Genomic DNA, 13270 nt, shown 5'->3' with positions numbered 1-13270 from the left:
AGAGATTACGAGCACTGACTGTTCTTCCAGAGGTCTAGAGTTCAATTCCCAGCAACCACATGATGGCTCACAACCATCTATAACGAGATCTGGTGCCCTCTTCTGGCCTGCAGGTGAACATGCAGGCAGAGCACTGTATACATAATAAATAAATAAATCTATTAAAAAAAAGATTTTCAAAATGAGAATTAGGTGGATGCTTTAAGCTATTTCATAAGCATATCTTGAAGGATAAGTATTCTTACGTTTTTTGAGTACCATTTTCTATAAATAAGTTTTTCTTTTTCTTTTTAAAGCAAAACCAGTGGTTGTTAATACCACCCCTGTACGGATGTCGGTTCCACTTGTCCCAGCTCAGGCCGTTAAACAAGTAAGTATTGTGTAGCTCTCAGTCCTCCCTCCCCACGCCAGAGGGCAATTTACTGTTAGGTACAAGACCTAGTTATAAGAAGCTGGCATGGTGGCACACTCATTTAGTCCCAGCACTTGGGAGGCAGTGCCATGTGGATCTCTGACTTCAAGGCCAGCCTGGTCTACAGAGTGAGTTCCAGGACAGCAATGGCTACACAGAGAAACCCTGTTTTGAAAAATTGGAAAAAAAATATGTATAAGAGATTTATATTGAATTAAGTATATGTTTTTTTATTATTTAGTCACAAAATTTATTTATTTTTAATTTTTATTTTTTTAAGGTTGTTCCCAAACCAGTCAATTCAGGTTCCCAGATCGTCACTACTAGCCAGCCACAGCAACGGCTTATCATGCCTGCCACCCCACTGCCTCAGATCCAGCCCAACCTCACAAACCTGCCCCCAGGCACTGTGTTGGCACCAGCTCCAGGAACGGGGAATGTGGGCTACGCAGTGCTTCCAGCTCAGTATGTCACTCAGGTACGTGGGGGTGGGCGTGTGCATGGGCCTGGGGCCTGGGCTTGCCCTCAGAGTGTCTGCTCGCCATGTTCTAAGGACAGGGAAGCATCAACTGCATTGGAACACTTCTTCCTAAGTGCCATAGTAATTGAACATTTGGATTTATTTCTTTGTTTAGAATTTAGAAATATACAGCACAAATAAGATTTAAAAGTTGGGCAATTTAGAATAGTTGGGTAATAGGGCAAGACTATAGATAAAGAGTTATTAAACTTTACATTAAAAATTGGAATTGTGGTGAATTTAGTAAAGATTGTACCTACACTAACATTCATCTGCACACACAGATATAATGCTACTGGCTTGTGCTTGAAAATAAGCTGTAAGGTACATTTTTGGGGGGCTTTTTTTTTCTCAGACAGGATCTAACTCTAGCCTAGGCTGGCCTGGAAGTCACCATGCTTCCTTCCACCTTTAGAGTACTGGGAGGATTGGGAGCTTTTTTTAGCTAAGGTGTCGGAGACAGAGAGAGAGAGAGAGAGAGAGAGAGAGAGAGAGAGAGAGAGAGAGAGAGAGGTGTGTTTATGTGTTAGTATGATGTGTGTGTGCACACATGATGAACACATGTGCAGGAGAGTGCATATCACATATGTGCACTCACCTATTCAGGACAGAGGCTAGTGTCTTCCTCCATTCCTCTGTACTTTTACACCAAGGCATGGTCTGTGACTTGAACTCCAAACTTGGCAAATTAGGTACCTTGCTTCTGAGATCCTGCCTCCACCTTCCAAGCACTAGATTATAGGTGGGTCACACAACCCTGTGCATTTACATGGGTGCTAGGTGGGGATCAAACTCTGGTCTTCTCTCTTGTATGGCAAACACTTTGCCTACTGCGCCATCTCCCTGCCCCTTAAGATGTCATGGCTTAGTGACTTGTTCCTGTTATCTGGGCATCTTCAGAATGGAGGTCAAGTTGGTTGAGAGTGCTGATAACATGAGGCAGAAGCAGATGGAAGTTTCCTTTGTTATGTAAGATCAAGTGAATGAGCACCGTGTCCCGCACTGTTGAACTGATGAGTCCTGATTACAAGAGAATGGAAACCACATGCATTCTTTGCTATGTACAGTACATTAAAACAGAGTTCAGTATTCTTACCATAACATTTCATATGCTTTTACAGCAGTGCAGAATAGAAGGCGTGCATGGTCTGCCCCACCCCATTGTTTGTAATGTGATGAATAATACAGTACCTATCCTACAAGCGGGCACATTGCACTTGTTAGTTTTTTGGTTTGGTTTGGTTTGGTTTTTCGAGACAGAGTTTTTCTGTGTATCCCTGGCTATGCTGGACTCGCTTTGTAGATTAGGCCGGCCTCAAATTCACAGTGATCTTACTTGTGTACTTGCAGGATGTTCACCTAGAATTTCCTGTAATTCTGACATAGTCTTTTGTGAGATATCTTTTTATATCTGTAGCGTTCAATGCTGTAAAATACTCATACTATTTCACCAGTATTGGCTGAGGTCTTTAGAAACATACCATGAGGTTTATATGAAATTACTCATTGCTTTTTCTGTTTGGGCAGATATGCTTCTCACTCATTGTTATGTCTGAGACTGCTATCCATTTTTGCAAATATTATCTGAACTTTTTTTTTTTTTTTTTTTTTTTTTTTTGCCAATAGTTACAGCAGTCTTCGTATGTGTCTATTGCAAGCAACTCGAATTTTACTGGAACATCTGGCATCCAGACACAGGCACGGCTTCCATTCAATGGGTGAGTATTTTGAAATTATGTAAATTAAATTATTAAGTCAGTTCAAGTACAACATTAAATAGATTTATTCCAAACATATTGCATTTGGTTTTCCCTTTAAAGTTGTTGATTTATCCAAAGTACTGTTTTGAAATACTTCAAGTGGAAAGTTTAGAGACACTCAGTGAAGGGCTCCCTCGCGTCCTTGCCAGCGTTGCCATGTTCCCCTCACTGTTGTGTCCCTGTGTTGAACTTGAGCTTCAGTGGCTGGTTAGCGTGGTCGCAGCTTTGTGCTGTCAGCCTGTGAGCAGCACTGAGTCGGCCTCCTCTTCCACACACTCCCTTCCCCTGCCCTCCTCAGGAAACCCTAGGAGTTTGAAGCTGTTTTCATTCTCAGGTCTTTCCATGGGAAGAGCATGTGTGACATATTTGTAAGCATTTGTTGGTCATAGTTTTTAAAGTGTAAATGGAACAACCTAGTAAAGTTTTGTTGGAAATGGATGCATCTGTTAATGTTTTACTTTAGGAGGAATTTATGGATTGAAGGTTTTTTTTCTCATTTTAAGTAATTATTTTAATTGATTGAAATTATTTTTTGTGTGTGTTGTGTGTCCGGATAGCATAATCCCATCAGAGTCTGCCAGTCGGCCCAGAAAACCCTGTAACTGTACAAAATCGCTGTGTTTGAAATTGTGAGTACTTTTATTATTACTTGCTTATTTGATGCAACTAAAAATGTCCTTAAAATTAAATAAAACTAGTTGGGCATGGTAGTACAAGCCAAATAATCCTAACACTTGAAAATGGATTTAAAAGGATCCTCTGTTACATAGTGCTAGCCTGAGCTATATGGAACCCTGTAGGTAGGTAAACGGTAGATAGATGGATGATAGATAGATCTAATTAAAAGTTCCTAACAGACAAATTTTATTAAGTCTAAACAGTTTAAATAAATGTAAATGTGAATGGTTAAACACATGCTGCAGCATAAAAACTATCCATTCACTGATTCAGAAGAGAATAATCTGAGTATTGGTGCCCCGTTGGCTATATCCCCAGCACTGAAGAGACTGGGGCAGGAGGCTGGACAGGCATTCAGGCTCATCCTGGACTATCTATGATGGTGAGTTGGGGACAGCCTAGGCCACAGTGCAAGACCCTGACTGGAAAAACAAAAACCAAACGAAAACAAAAGGAATAAATAGAGTCCTTCATATGCCAGTAGGGTTGAGGGACATAGGTTATGTCTCAATATTAACAAGTTTGATCTTGTTTATGACCTTGTATATGGTCCCCTAAGTCGGAATACTTGTAATTTAAGAGCCATTGGATGAGGGCCCAGAGAGTTAGTTAAGAGTACTTGTTTCTCTTGCAGAGGACCAGGGTTCAGTTCCCACACCTAAGTGGTTTCTCTCAGGCCTTCCTTCCGACTCCCTCTTCTGACCTCCGTGCGCACCAGGCATGCATGTGATGCACATACATACATGAAGGCAAAACACTCACGCACATCCATCCATCCATCCATCCATCCATCCATCCATCCATCCATCCACATACATGATCATTGGATGATTAATTTTCTCACTAGGATTAGAATAAAGGATTTGGCATGGGAAGTTCAGTGAAAAGCACTGGTTCTATTGCGGTTTGGGATCCCAAGCACTACTGTTCTAACTTCTCTGAGTCCCTAGGAAATATGAGGCCCGGCTCCTTTTTCTCAGGGTGTTGAAATAACTCATTTAAGGGTACATAGATCACACAGTTTTTGTGTTGGCATTTGTTAGTTGGACTGAGTTTTTAGGATGAAATTCCAGAGTTGGTGGCTCTCATATTTGACTGTCCATCTGTATGTATTGTTAACTCTTTATCTAAGTATCTCTGAGTACATTCTAAAATGTACCACATTTATAATGTACATAGAAGTATATATACATAATCAAGTATTGCTAATTTTGTTTTAAAATAATGTTTTAATCTTATTCTGATTTTATCTTCAGATACTGTGATTGCTTTGCAAATGGTGAATTTTGCAACAACTGCAATTGTACTAATTGTTACAACAATCTGGAACATGAAAACGAAAGACAAAAAGCAATAAAGGTGATTCTTTTCGTTTAGCTGACAAAAACTCCTTTTACCTATTTTTAAAGAACTAGTGGCTTTACAAAGATAAACGCTAGTTCTTTACCTTTGAAGTGTGCACGTTGAACCCGTGACCTGACCTGAGTTGTGTTTGGTCTGTCCCAAAGGCCTGCCTTGACCGAAATCCAGAAGCCTTCAAGCCGAAGATAGGGAAAGGGAAAGAGGGGGAGTCGGACCGGCGGCACAGCAAAGGCTGCAACTGCAAACGCTCGGGATGCCTGAAAAACTACTGTGAGTGCTATGAGGTAAGCTGCCGCTGGGGAAAGGGAATCTAGCCATCTTTTGAAAACCTTTCCTCAAAATTGGCAAATCAGTGTGCCGTTACATTTGAAAATGTGTTTGAGGAAGGCCTGGGACCTTCCTGGCGGGGCTTGAGGAGGGCTGGCCCTTAGGCTCATCATTCAGTGGCTACACGTTTATGATTTAACGGGCATTACGTGAAAGCATGTAAATCAGAATAGCAGTGCGTTGACTTTTCACATAAAGTATTAACATAGTCACGTACTCACTACAGCTCAGCTCCTCAGCCAAGGCACAGTGCTGTCCACCTAGTGCCATGGGCTTTTTAGATATATATGGACACCACATAGCCTACAGTCCAAGGTAGGCCTGAAATAAAAGGTCGTCTTTACTAAGTTGCCAGTCCTCCCTTGAGGAGGACTGCTCTGCAGGAGGGAGCACATGGGATACCACAGGTGTGTCACTGCTCTCTCTGAGCTCACTGAATCCCTTCGCACTGCCTCCGTGACCCTTGGCCAGCTGTTTGTTCCTGCTGTCTTCACTGGAGAATGTAGTTGCTGCTCTGCCTTGACAGATCATGTGTAAAACTATCTGCTCCCTGCTTCAGACATGGTCTTAAACTCTTTTTTATTTTCAAAGCTTAAATGTAACAATCTGCCCATGTCTGATATTAACACTTTGGGTTGAGTCATTCCTATAGTTAGCTCTTCTACATTAACACTCTCTCAAATATCATTTTCAGAGGGAAACTTCCCCAACCCCCAATTCTGACAGAAAACCTATCTGTTCACATGGTAAACTATCACTACTATGCCTGTGCTCTTCCTTGGGAAAAACCTCCTCCATTCTACTACCTTCTCCCATATAAAAGTGATCATATTAAGGTTGGTTGTTGTTGTTTTTCTGAGACAGGGTTTCTCTGTGTATCCTGGACTCCCTTTGTAGACCAGGCTGGCCTCAAACTCACAGAGATCCACTTGCCTCTGCCTCCCGAGTGCTGGGATCAAAGGCATGCACCACCATGCCCAGCTCATATTAAGGTTTTGTGTGCAATGTCTTTCTAATTAATTATTTGTGAATTTACTATTTAAAAAGTCAAGTAGTGATTGATACAGCTCAGTGGTAGAGCACTTGCCCAGAATGCTTAAGCCCAGCACATATTTATCCACAATAAATAATGTAATTCAAAGGTCAGCTCCTCTCAGAGCAGGAACTAATGCTGTATTAGTTCCACTGTCAGTACAAATGAGAAGTATGCGAAGTCTTTGTTTGTTTTATTTTATTTTGTAATTCACTTTATAGCCTGATTGTAGCCGCCCTCCCTCCTCCCAGTCCCATCATCACACCCCCATGCCCTTATCCTCAGAGAAGGGCAGGTCCCCGCAATGGGTACCAACCACTCTAGCATGTCAAGTCTCAGTGGGACTAAATGCATCCTCTCACACTGAGACCAGACAGGGCAGCTGAGCTGTGGGAAAGGGATCCAAAGGCAGACAGAGTCAGAGGCAGCTCCTGCTCTGTTAGGAGACCCACATGAAGAAGAAGCCGCTCGTGTGCTATATATGTGTAGTGAATCTAGATCCAGCCCATGCACGCTCTTTGATTGGTGGTTCAGACTCTGTGCGCCCCTATGGCCCAGCTTAGTTGACTCTGCAGGGCTTGTGGTATCCTTGATCCCTCCTGTTCCCTGAATCCTTTCCCTGACTCTTCCACAAGATTCCCTGAGCTCCACCTATTATTTGGATGAGAGTCTTTGCATCTGTTTTCATTATCTGCTGGATGAAGCCTCTCAGAGGACAGCTATGCTAGGCTCCTGTCTGCAAGCATAGCTGAGTAGCATTAATAGTGACAGGGGTTGGCTCTCTCCCAGGGGGTGTTCTCAGGTTGGGCCAGTCAGTGGTTGGCCATCCCCTCAGTCTCTGCTCCATTTATCCCTTCACTACTTATAGACAGGGCAGATTTTGACTTGAAGGTTTTGGGGTGGGTTGGTGTTCCTCTCCTCCACTGGAAGTCACACCTGGCCATGGCACTTTCAGGCTCCATGTCCCCTGCTGCTAGTAACCTCAGCTGGGGCCACCTCTGTAGACTCCTTGAAGCTCCCCCATCCCAGAGATGACCCTCACTGATTTCAGTTCTCTCTCCCAGCCTTCTTCCCCGCCCCCTGCTGACATCACCCCTGGTCCTCTCCCACCTAGGACCCTCTCTCCATCTACTTCAGATGTGTGTTTCCCCTTGTGAGTGAGATCCAAGCATCCTCCCATGGGTCCTCCTTAGCTTCTTTTGGTCTGTAAATTGTAGCCTGGTTATCTTGTATCTAAAGCTAATATCCACTTATAAATGAGTATACACCATGTGTGATTTTCTGGGTCTGGGTTAACTCACTCAGGATGGTATTTTCTAGTTCCATCCATTTGCCTGCAAGTTTCATGATGTCCATCCTTATTTTTAATAGCTGAGTAGTATTCCATTGTGTAAATGTACTGCTGTTTCTTTATCCATTCTTTGGTTGAGGGACATCTAGGTTGTTTCTAGTTTCTGCCAATTATGAATAAAGCTGCTGTGAACATAGTTTAGCAAGTGTCCTTATGGTATGGTGGAGTCTTTTGGGTACATACCCAGGAGAGGTATATTTGGGTCTTGAGCTAGAATTATTTCCAGTTTTCTGAGAAAGCGCCTGATTGATTTCCAAAGTGGTTGTACAAGTTTGCACTCCCCCAGCAGTGGAGGAGTGTGCCCTTTGCTTTACATCCTTGCCAGCATGTGCTGTCACTTGAGTTTTTGATCTTAGCTATTCTGATGGGTGTAAGATGAAATCTCAGATTTTATTTTGCACTTCTGCATTTTGGTTTGCATTCCCCTGATGTCTAAGGACATTGAGGATTTCTTTAAGTGCTTCTCGACCATTTGAGATTCCTCTGTTTAGCTCCATACCCCATTTTTTAATTGGGTTATTTGGTTTGTTGGTGTCTTAATTTCTCGAGCTCTTTATGTATTTTGGATATCAGCCCTCTGTTGGATGTAGGGTTGATGAAGATCTTTTCCCATTCTTTAGGCTATCGTTTTTGTCCTATTGATGGTGTTCTGTAGAAGTACCTTTTATTCTTCCTACATTAATTAACACAGTAAATTATTAGGGCAGTAGTTTTCTTTAACCAGCTAGTTCCCAAAGGATGGACACAGAGACTATGCCTTATTTTTAAGCTGAAAGCACAATGCTGGGCAGAATCTGAGCTACTCTAATCCTAATACCCTTAAAACCCACATACAAACCTATACCTTGCCAGTGTGATGCCTCCTGGGGCGGCTTCTAGTCTCTCAGTCTCTTTGTCCAGCCACTGGCTCCGCCATCCTTGTCGTGTTCCTCCCCCGTATACATCCTCCGTTCCACTTCCTGTCCTTCTGCCCAGCTGATTGGCCAAACAGCTCTTTATTGGCAATTGCCATACCTACTCAAGGCATTCCTCCACAATTCCCCTTTATAGTTTAATAAAAAGCCACCCTTTACCCATGCACTATATTATTACACATATATACAATAAACTACATACAGCAAGAAGAACCACAAAACAATCAGGAATTATATAAATGTTACATTCATAGTGTTTTGCTTATTCCTATTTGGCAACCTTGAAGAAAACATCTTTCCTTTAGTGAGTCTAAAATTCTGAATGTAAATCAGTATCTACCATATCTCATCTCCGTCAGTGTAAAACATCGTTCTAGACCTAAAAACCATCGTAACTCCTAAACAACTAAGCTTAATTTTAAAACTAAATATCTGGTCTTCAACCCCATCAGGGACTTGAGAAGGAATAAATTTAACTATCAAAGTAAGCAGGAAGTGCAGGTTAGCGGCTTCCCAAATGAGAAAATGACAGAGACAGTTTGTTGCCTGATCAGTCACCCAAAACTCTCTCTAATGTTGGAGCATCATCTTCAGCCTTCTGGTCCAAAATATCTGACAGACATATTTGTGAAGGAGGAACTATTGAGGACTTGCTTACCCTGTCTTGGTAGAGTTTGGCTGTTGACTCTGCCTGCTTCCAAGCTTGTCCATTTTAGGCAGAATTCTGTCTGTGGCAGATACGACGACATTTTTGCCCAGTGGCTGGTTTGCCTCATTTGAAGCCATCTCCATAAGGAGGTTCTTCTATGCTCATCATCTTCTTTGAGGTAGGCTGGGTGTTGCCAGAAGTTAACCTGTCTTATCCAAAGAATCCTAAAATAATAGTAATTAAAAATTTTTTTAAATACCATATTCTGTAGGTCTCTGAGGTTTTTGAAGACTGTACCTAACTATTTCATCTTAGTTATCTGTAGAATCAAACCTATCTGTTAAATCTAGGATGTATATTCTTGTGATAAAAATAGACTAGTATTTGACATAACCATGAGTTGATCAACTAAGAATTAACTTGTATTACTTATCCTATATAGCTTGTAATAGCACTTTCAGCGTATTGGAAATAAACCTTGTATTAATTCATTTGTATGTGTATAATACTTCATATTAAAGTAGAAATATATATAATGTATGTGAAGAATAATAATAAATTTGAATTCTAGTTTAATGTATCAAAATTAAATTTATTTTGTATTAATATACAAAATTCTATATCAATGAGTTAAAATTAACTTTATTTGTCAGTAACTATTACTGCCTGAAGTTGAGGAGTAGATTCAATAATCTACTTTTTGTGCTATCATCCCTACATATTTCAGTATTCTTCTCTCTTTCTTTTAACCCCTATCTCCATACCTAAGAAAGAAAGTTAAAGGAAAAGGGAGAAATCCCTAAGTCTAACATTGACTTCTCTCTGAAGAAGACCAATAATAACTTATAACTAATTCCCAATGACAGTAAACATCTAATAGCCCAAGAAAGCAACCAAAAACCTACCCAAACCCCCTGAAGGGAAATGGGGCATCTTTCTCTTAAAGTTTCTTCAGGCTGATTTGGGATGAATAATACCTATGTAGGTCCCAAATAAAATTGGGGAAAAATGGTTAAACAAGCTAGGAATAGTATTTGTGGTCCAGTCTCTAAATGTTTAAAAATTCCAGGCTTAATATAAGTCCTGTGTAGGACAGTCTGAAATGCTGGATCATTTGGGTTCAGGAGCCTTCTTTGAAGCTGTCCTTTTCTGATGAGGAACAGCAACTGAAGCACTTGGGCCTGGAACATGAAGGATGCAGGATGTCAGCATCTCAGCATGCTGGGGGAATGAATCCTGTCAGGTCTAATCTAGTTGTCAGTGTCTGATTCTTTTATTCTAAAAATATACAATTTCTGACAAGCATTATACAGTCCTAAAACTATGAATATATTAGGTGTGCAGGATGCACAGAACAATTAAGGCTGGTTTTCTGCTCTTTGTATGAGCAGAAGAAAGACATCCGCAAATCTTCATTCATGCCATATGAAGAATGGCATCTAATAATAAATCATGGGGATTCTGTAACCAACAGGAAGCTTTGGCTATGCATAGACATTCATGTCTCAGCCAGTCTCAGAGCTATTCCCATGTAGTGGGATTAGCAATATAAATTGACTTCTTGTTATGCAGTTTATATTCATGTAAACATAGACTTTCTTAAGTTAGCAGTCTCTCTTTTATTTAGGTCTGTTTTATTTTGACCTCTTTTAAAGACAAAACTTAACATCACCATTAACAATGAACATACCATCATTATCATATTGAAATCAAAACAAGATTGTATAGTTCTAAATGTCCTTCTCTAGGCTCTATGGCGCCTGCTGTATAGGCCAGGCTGCGACCTGCTTCCTCAGAGAAAGCTTCTCATTTTAGAGACAGGCTGGTTGCCCTGAGCAAAAGAAAAGGCATTAAGCTTTAAATAAAGTTTGTATATAGAAACTCCCATTTTATTTTAGAGTCTTTGCGTACCCTAGGCATCTTGTACCTCAGTTTTTACATTTGTTGCAGGTGTTTTTCTCTCATCCCTTCTCTCCATAGGGGATGGACGCTTCCACCTTCTAAGCATATGAAATGTAGCCTTTGAGTTTCTGGGACCTAACTAGGTTGATGTGCAGTTTGCCACCTGTAAGTTCTCTGTGTCTCTTTGCATCCGGCATGACCACCACCTGTCCCCTGTAAATGTGGCTCACATAGAGGGATAAGCCGGCTGCCAGAGCAGTGACACCTCAGCTCAGCATACAGAGGCTTTTCGATGTGGGAGGCATGGAGTTTGTATGCCTGTCTCCCTGCCAACACTCGGTCCTTACGTTGACCAACAAACAGAACATACCTTTTTATGCCAATTAACCCTTTGACACCAGATCTACTGTGGAAGCTCCACTTGTAAGGAGCTGGCTGGCCTTTTTTAGAGCAGTGACATCATTTTTCCTTACATAAACCTTAAGATTGCTGTGTATCTGCCCATTAGATCAGTAAGGACACACAATCCATTATTAAGAAAAAGGAACTTACATAGTCAATTTAAGGAATTCTTTTTCATTTTAAATCCTAGGCCGGCTCTGAAAGCAACTTCTTTTATCAGCAGGGCGTCCCCCCCTGACTTACTGTGGAGACCAGGCTGGGCTGCATTGTGTTGGATTAGCGGCGTGTGCCACCTCTGCCCTCTGGAGTATCTCATTCCACTCCCAGCCAAACTCTTCAAAACTCAAGCAAGGAGACAAAGGTCTACGCCTTGGGTCGGTTGTGCCAACTTAGGCTTCAACAAGTGATGCCCAGAGCGCGCTGACAATCACCTTGCAGCTAGTGGCATGAGCTCCAGCTCCTATCAACTTACCATTTTGCTTTGTCTTCCTAATTTCTTCTTGTGTGTCTGTGTGTGCGTGTCTGTGTGTGTGTGTGTGTGTGTGTGTGTGTGTGTGTGTGCAAGATCTCCAGAGTTTTCCTCTGTCATATCTGATTTTTATCAGTTTTGACGGAACCCATAACTTCTCCTTTCCTGTATGAACATATGCACACCTGTACCCCAGCGTAACACATTTCCTGTTCTCCATTCTGAGGCTAGGGTGTCCTTGAAATAGACAGGCTGATCTAACTCAGCAGGTTTTTCTAGAACTCGGTGTCTCTCAGCAGCCCTTGCATCATGTAATCTATCTCTGGGGGTCTTTGGTACCCCTCTCTGTTTGATGAGCTTTTCTTTTAGAGTATAAATGGATCTTTGAATGGCTGCTTGTCCTGTGGGATTATGTGGTGTACCTGTGACATGCTTTATGTTTTAATACGCAAAAAAGTTTCATTTTATTAGAGACATACAATAGAGCATTGTCAGTCTTAATTTGTCTAGGCATACCCATAATTGCTCTGTAGTACAGCTTGAAATCAGGGCTGGAGATACCTTTAGAAATTCTTTTATTGTACAGGATTATTTTAGCTATCCTGGGCTTTTTATTTTTCCATATGAAGTTGAGAGTTGCTCTTTCTAGGTCTGTAAAGGATTGTGTTGGAATTTTGATGGGAATTGCACTGAATCTGTGGATTGCTTTTGGTAAGATGGCCATTTTTACTATTAATCCTACCAATCCATGAGCATGGGAGATCTTTCTATCTTCTTATATCTTATTTGTTTTCTTTCTTCAAAGACTTGAAGTTCTTCTCATGCAGGTCTTTCACTTCCTTGATTAGAATTCTATTTTATATTATTTGTGGCTATAGTGAAGGGTATTGTTTCACTAATTCCTTTCTCAGCCTGTTTATTGTTTGTATAAATGAGGGACACTTTTTTTAAAAGTTAAATTTGTATCTGGCCACTTTGCCAAAGGTGTTTATCAGCTGTGGTGGTTCTCTCAAGGAATTGGGGGGGGGTCAGTTATGTATTGTATACTATCATATCATCTGCAGATATCAATACTTGGACTTCTTCCTTTTCAATTTGTGTCTTTTTGATCTCCTTTAGGATGGCCATTTTTACTCTGTTAATCCTACCAATACAAGAGCATGGGAGCTCTTTCCGTCTTCTGATACCTTCAATTTCTTTCTTCACAGAATTGAAATTCTTGTCATTCAAGTCTTTTGCTTACTTGGTTAGAGTTAATATTTTATATTATTTGTGGCTATTGTGAAGGGTGTTGCTACTCTAACTTCTTCATCTTTTTTTTTTTTTTAAGATTTATTTATTATGTATACAATGTTCTGTCTGCACATCCACCCACAGACCAGAAGAGGGCACCAGATCTCATTATAGATGGTTATGAACCACCATGTGGTTGCTGGGAATTGAACTCAGAACTTTTGGAACAATAGCCTGTGCTCTTAACCTCTGAGCCAT

General features: G+C 41.0%; 1 protein-coding gene across 6 annotated transcripts in view; it reads left to right on the top strand.

Annotated features, from left to right (window-relative positions):
- Positions 1–13270, top strand: part of LIN54 (lin-54 DREAM MuvB core complex component) — a 69189-nt gene that overhangs the window by 49565 nt on the left and 6354 nt on the right. For all 6 annotated transcript variants that reach the window (XM_084759961.1, XM_084759960.1, XM_084759963.1 and 3 more), the window contains exons 6-11: positions 297–370; positions 693–890; positions 2559–2650; positions 3250–3321; positions 4627–4729; positions 4879–5016. In XM_084759961.1, the coding sequence (XP_084616087.1) occupies positions 297–370; positions 693–890; positions 2559–2650; positions 3250–3321; positions 4627–4729; positions 4879–5016 (677 nt within the window). The remainder of the gene's footprint in view (positions 1–296; positions 371–692; positions 891–2558; positions 2651–3249; positions 3322–4626; positions 4730–4878; positions 5017–13270) is intronic.

This window comes from Acomys minous, assembly GCF_964271855.1.
Source record: "Acomys minous genome assembly, chromosome: 15".
Classification (NCBI taxonomy): domain Eukaryota; kingdom Metazoa; phylum Chordata; class Mammalia; order Rodentia; family Muridae; genus Acomys; species Acomys minous.
Note: the sequence above shows the minus strand (reverse complement) of the source record. Positions and strands in the feature narration are given on the sequence as shown.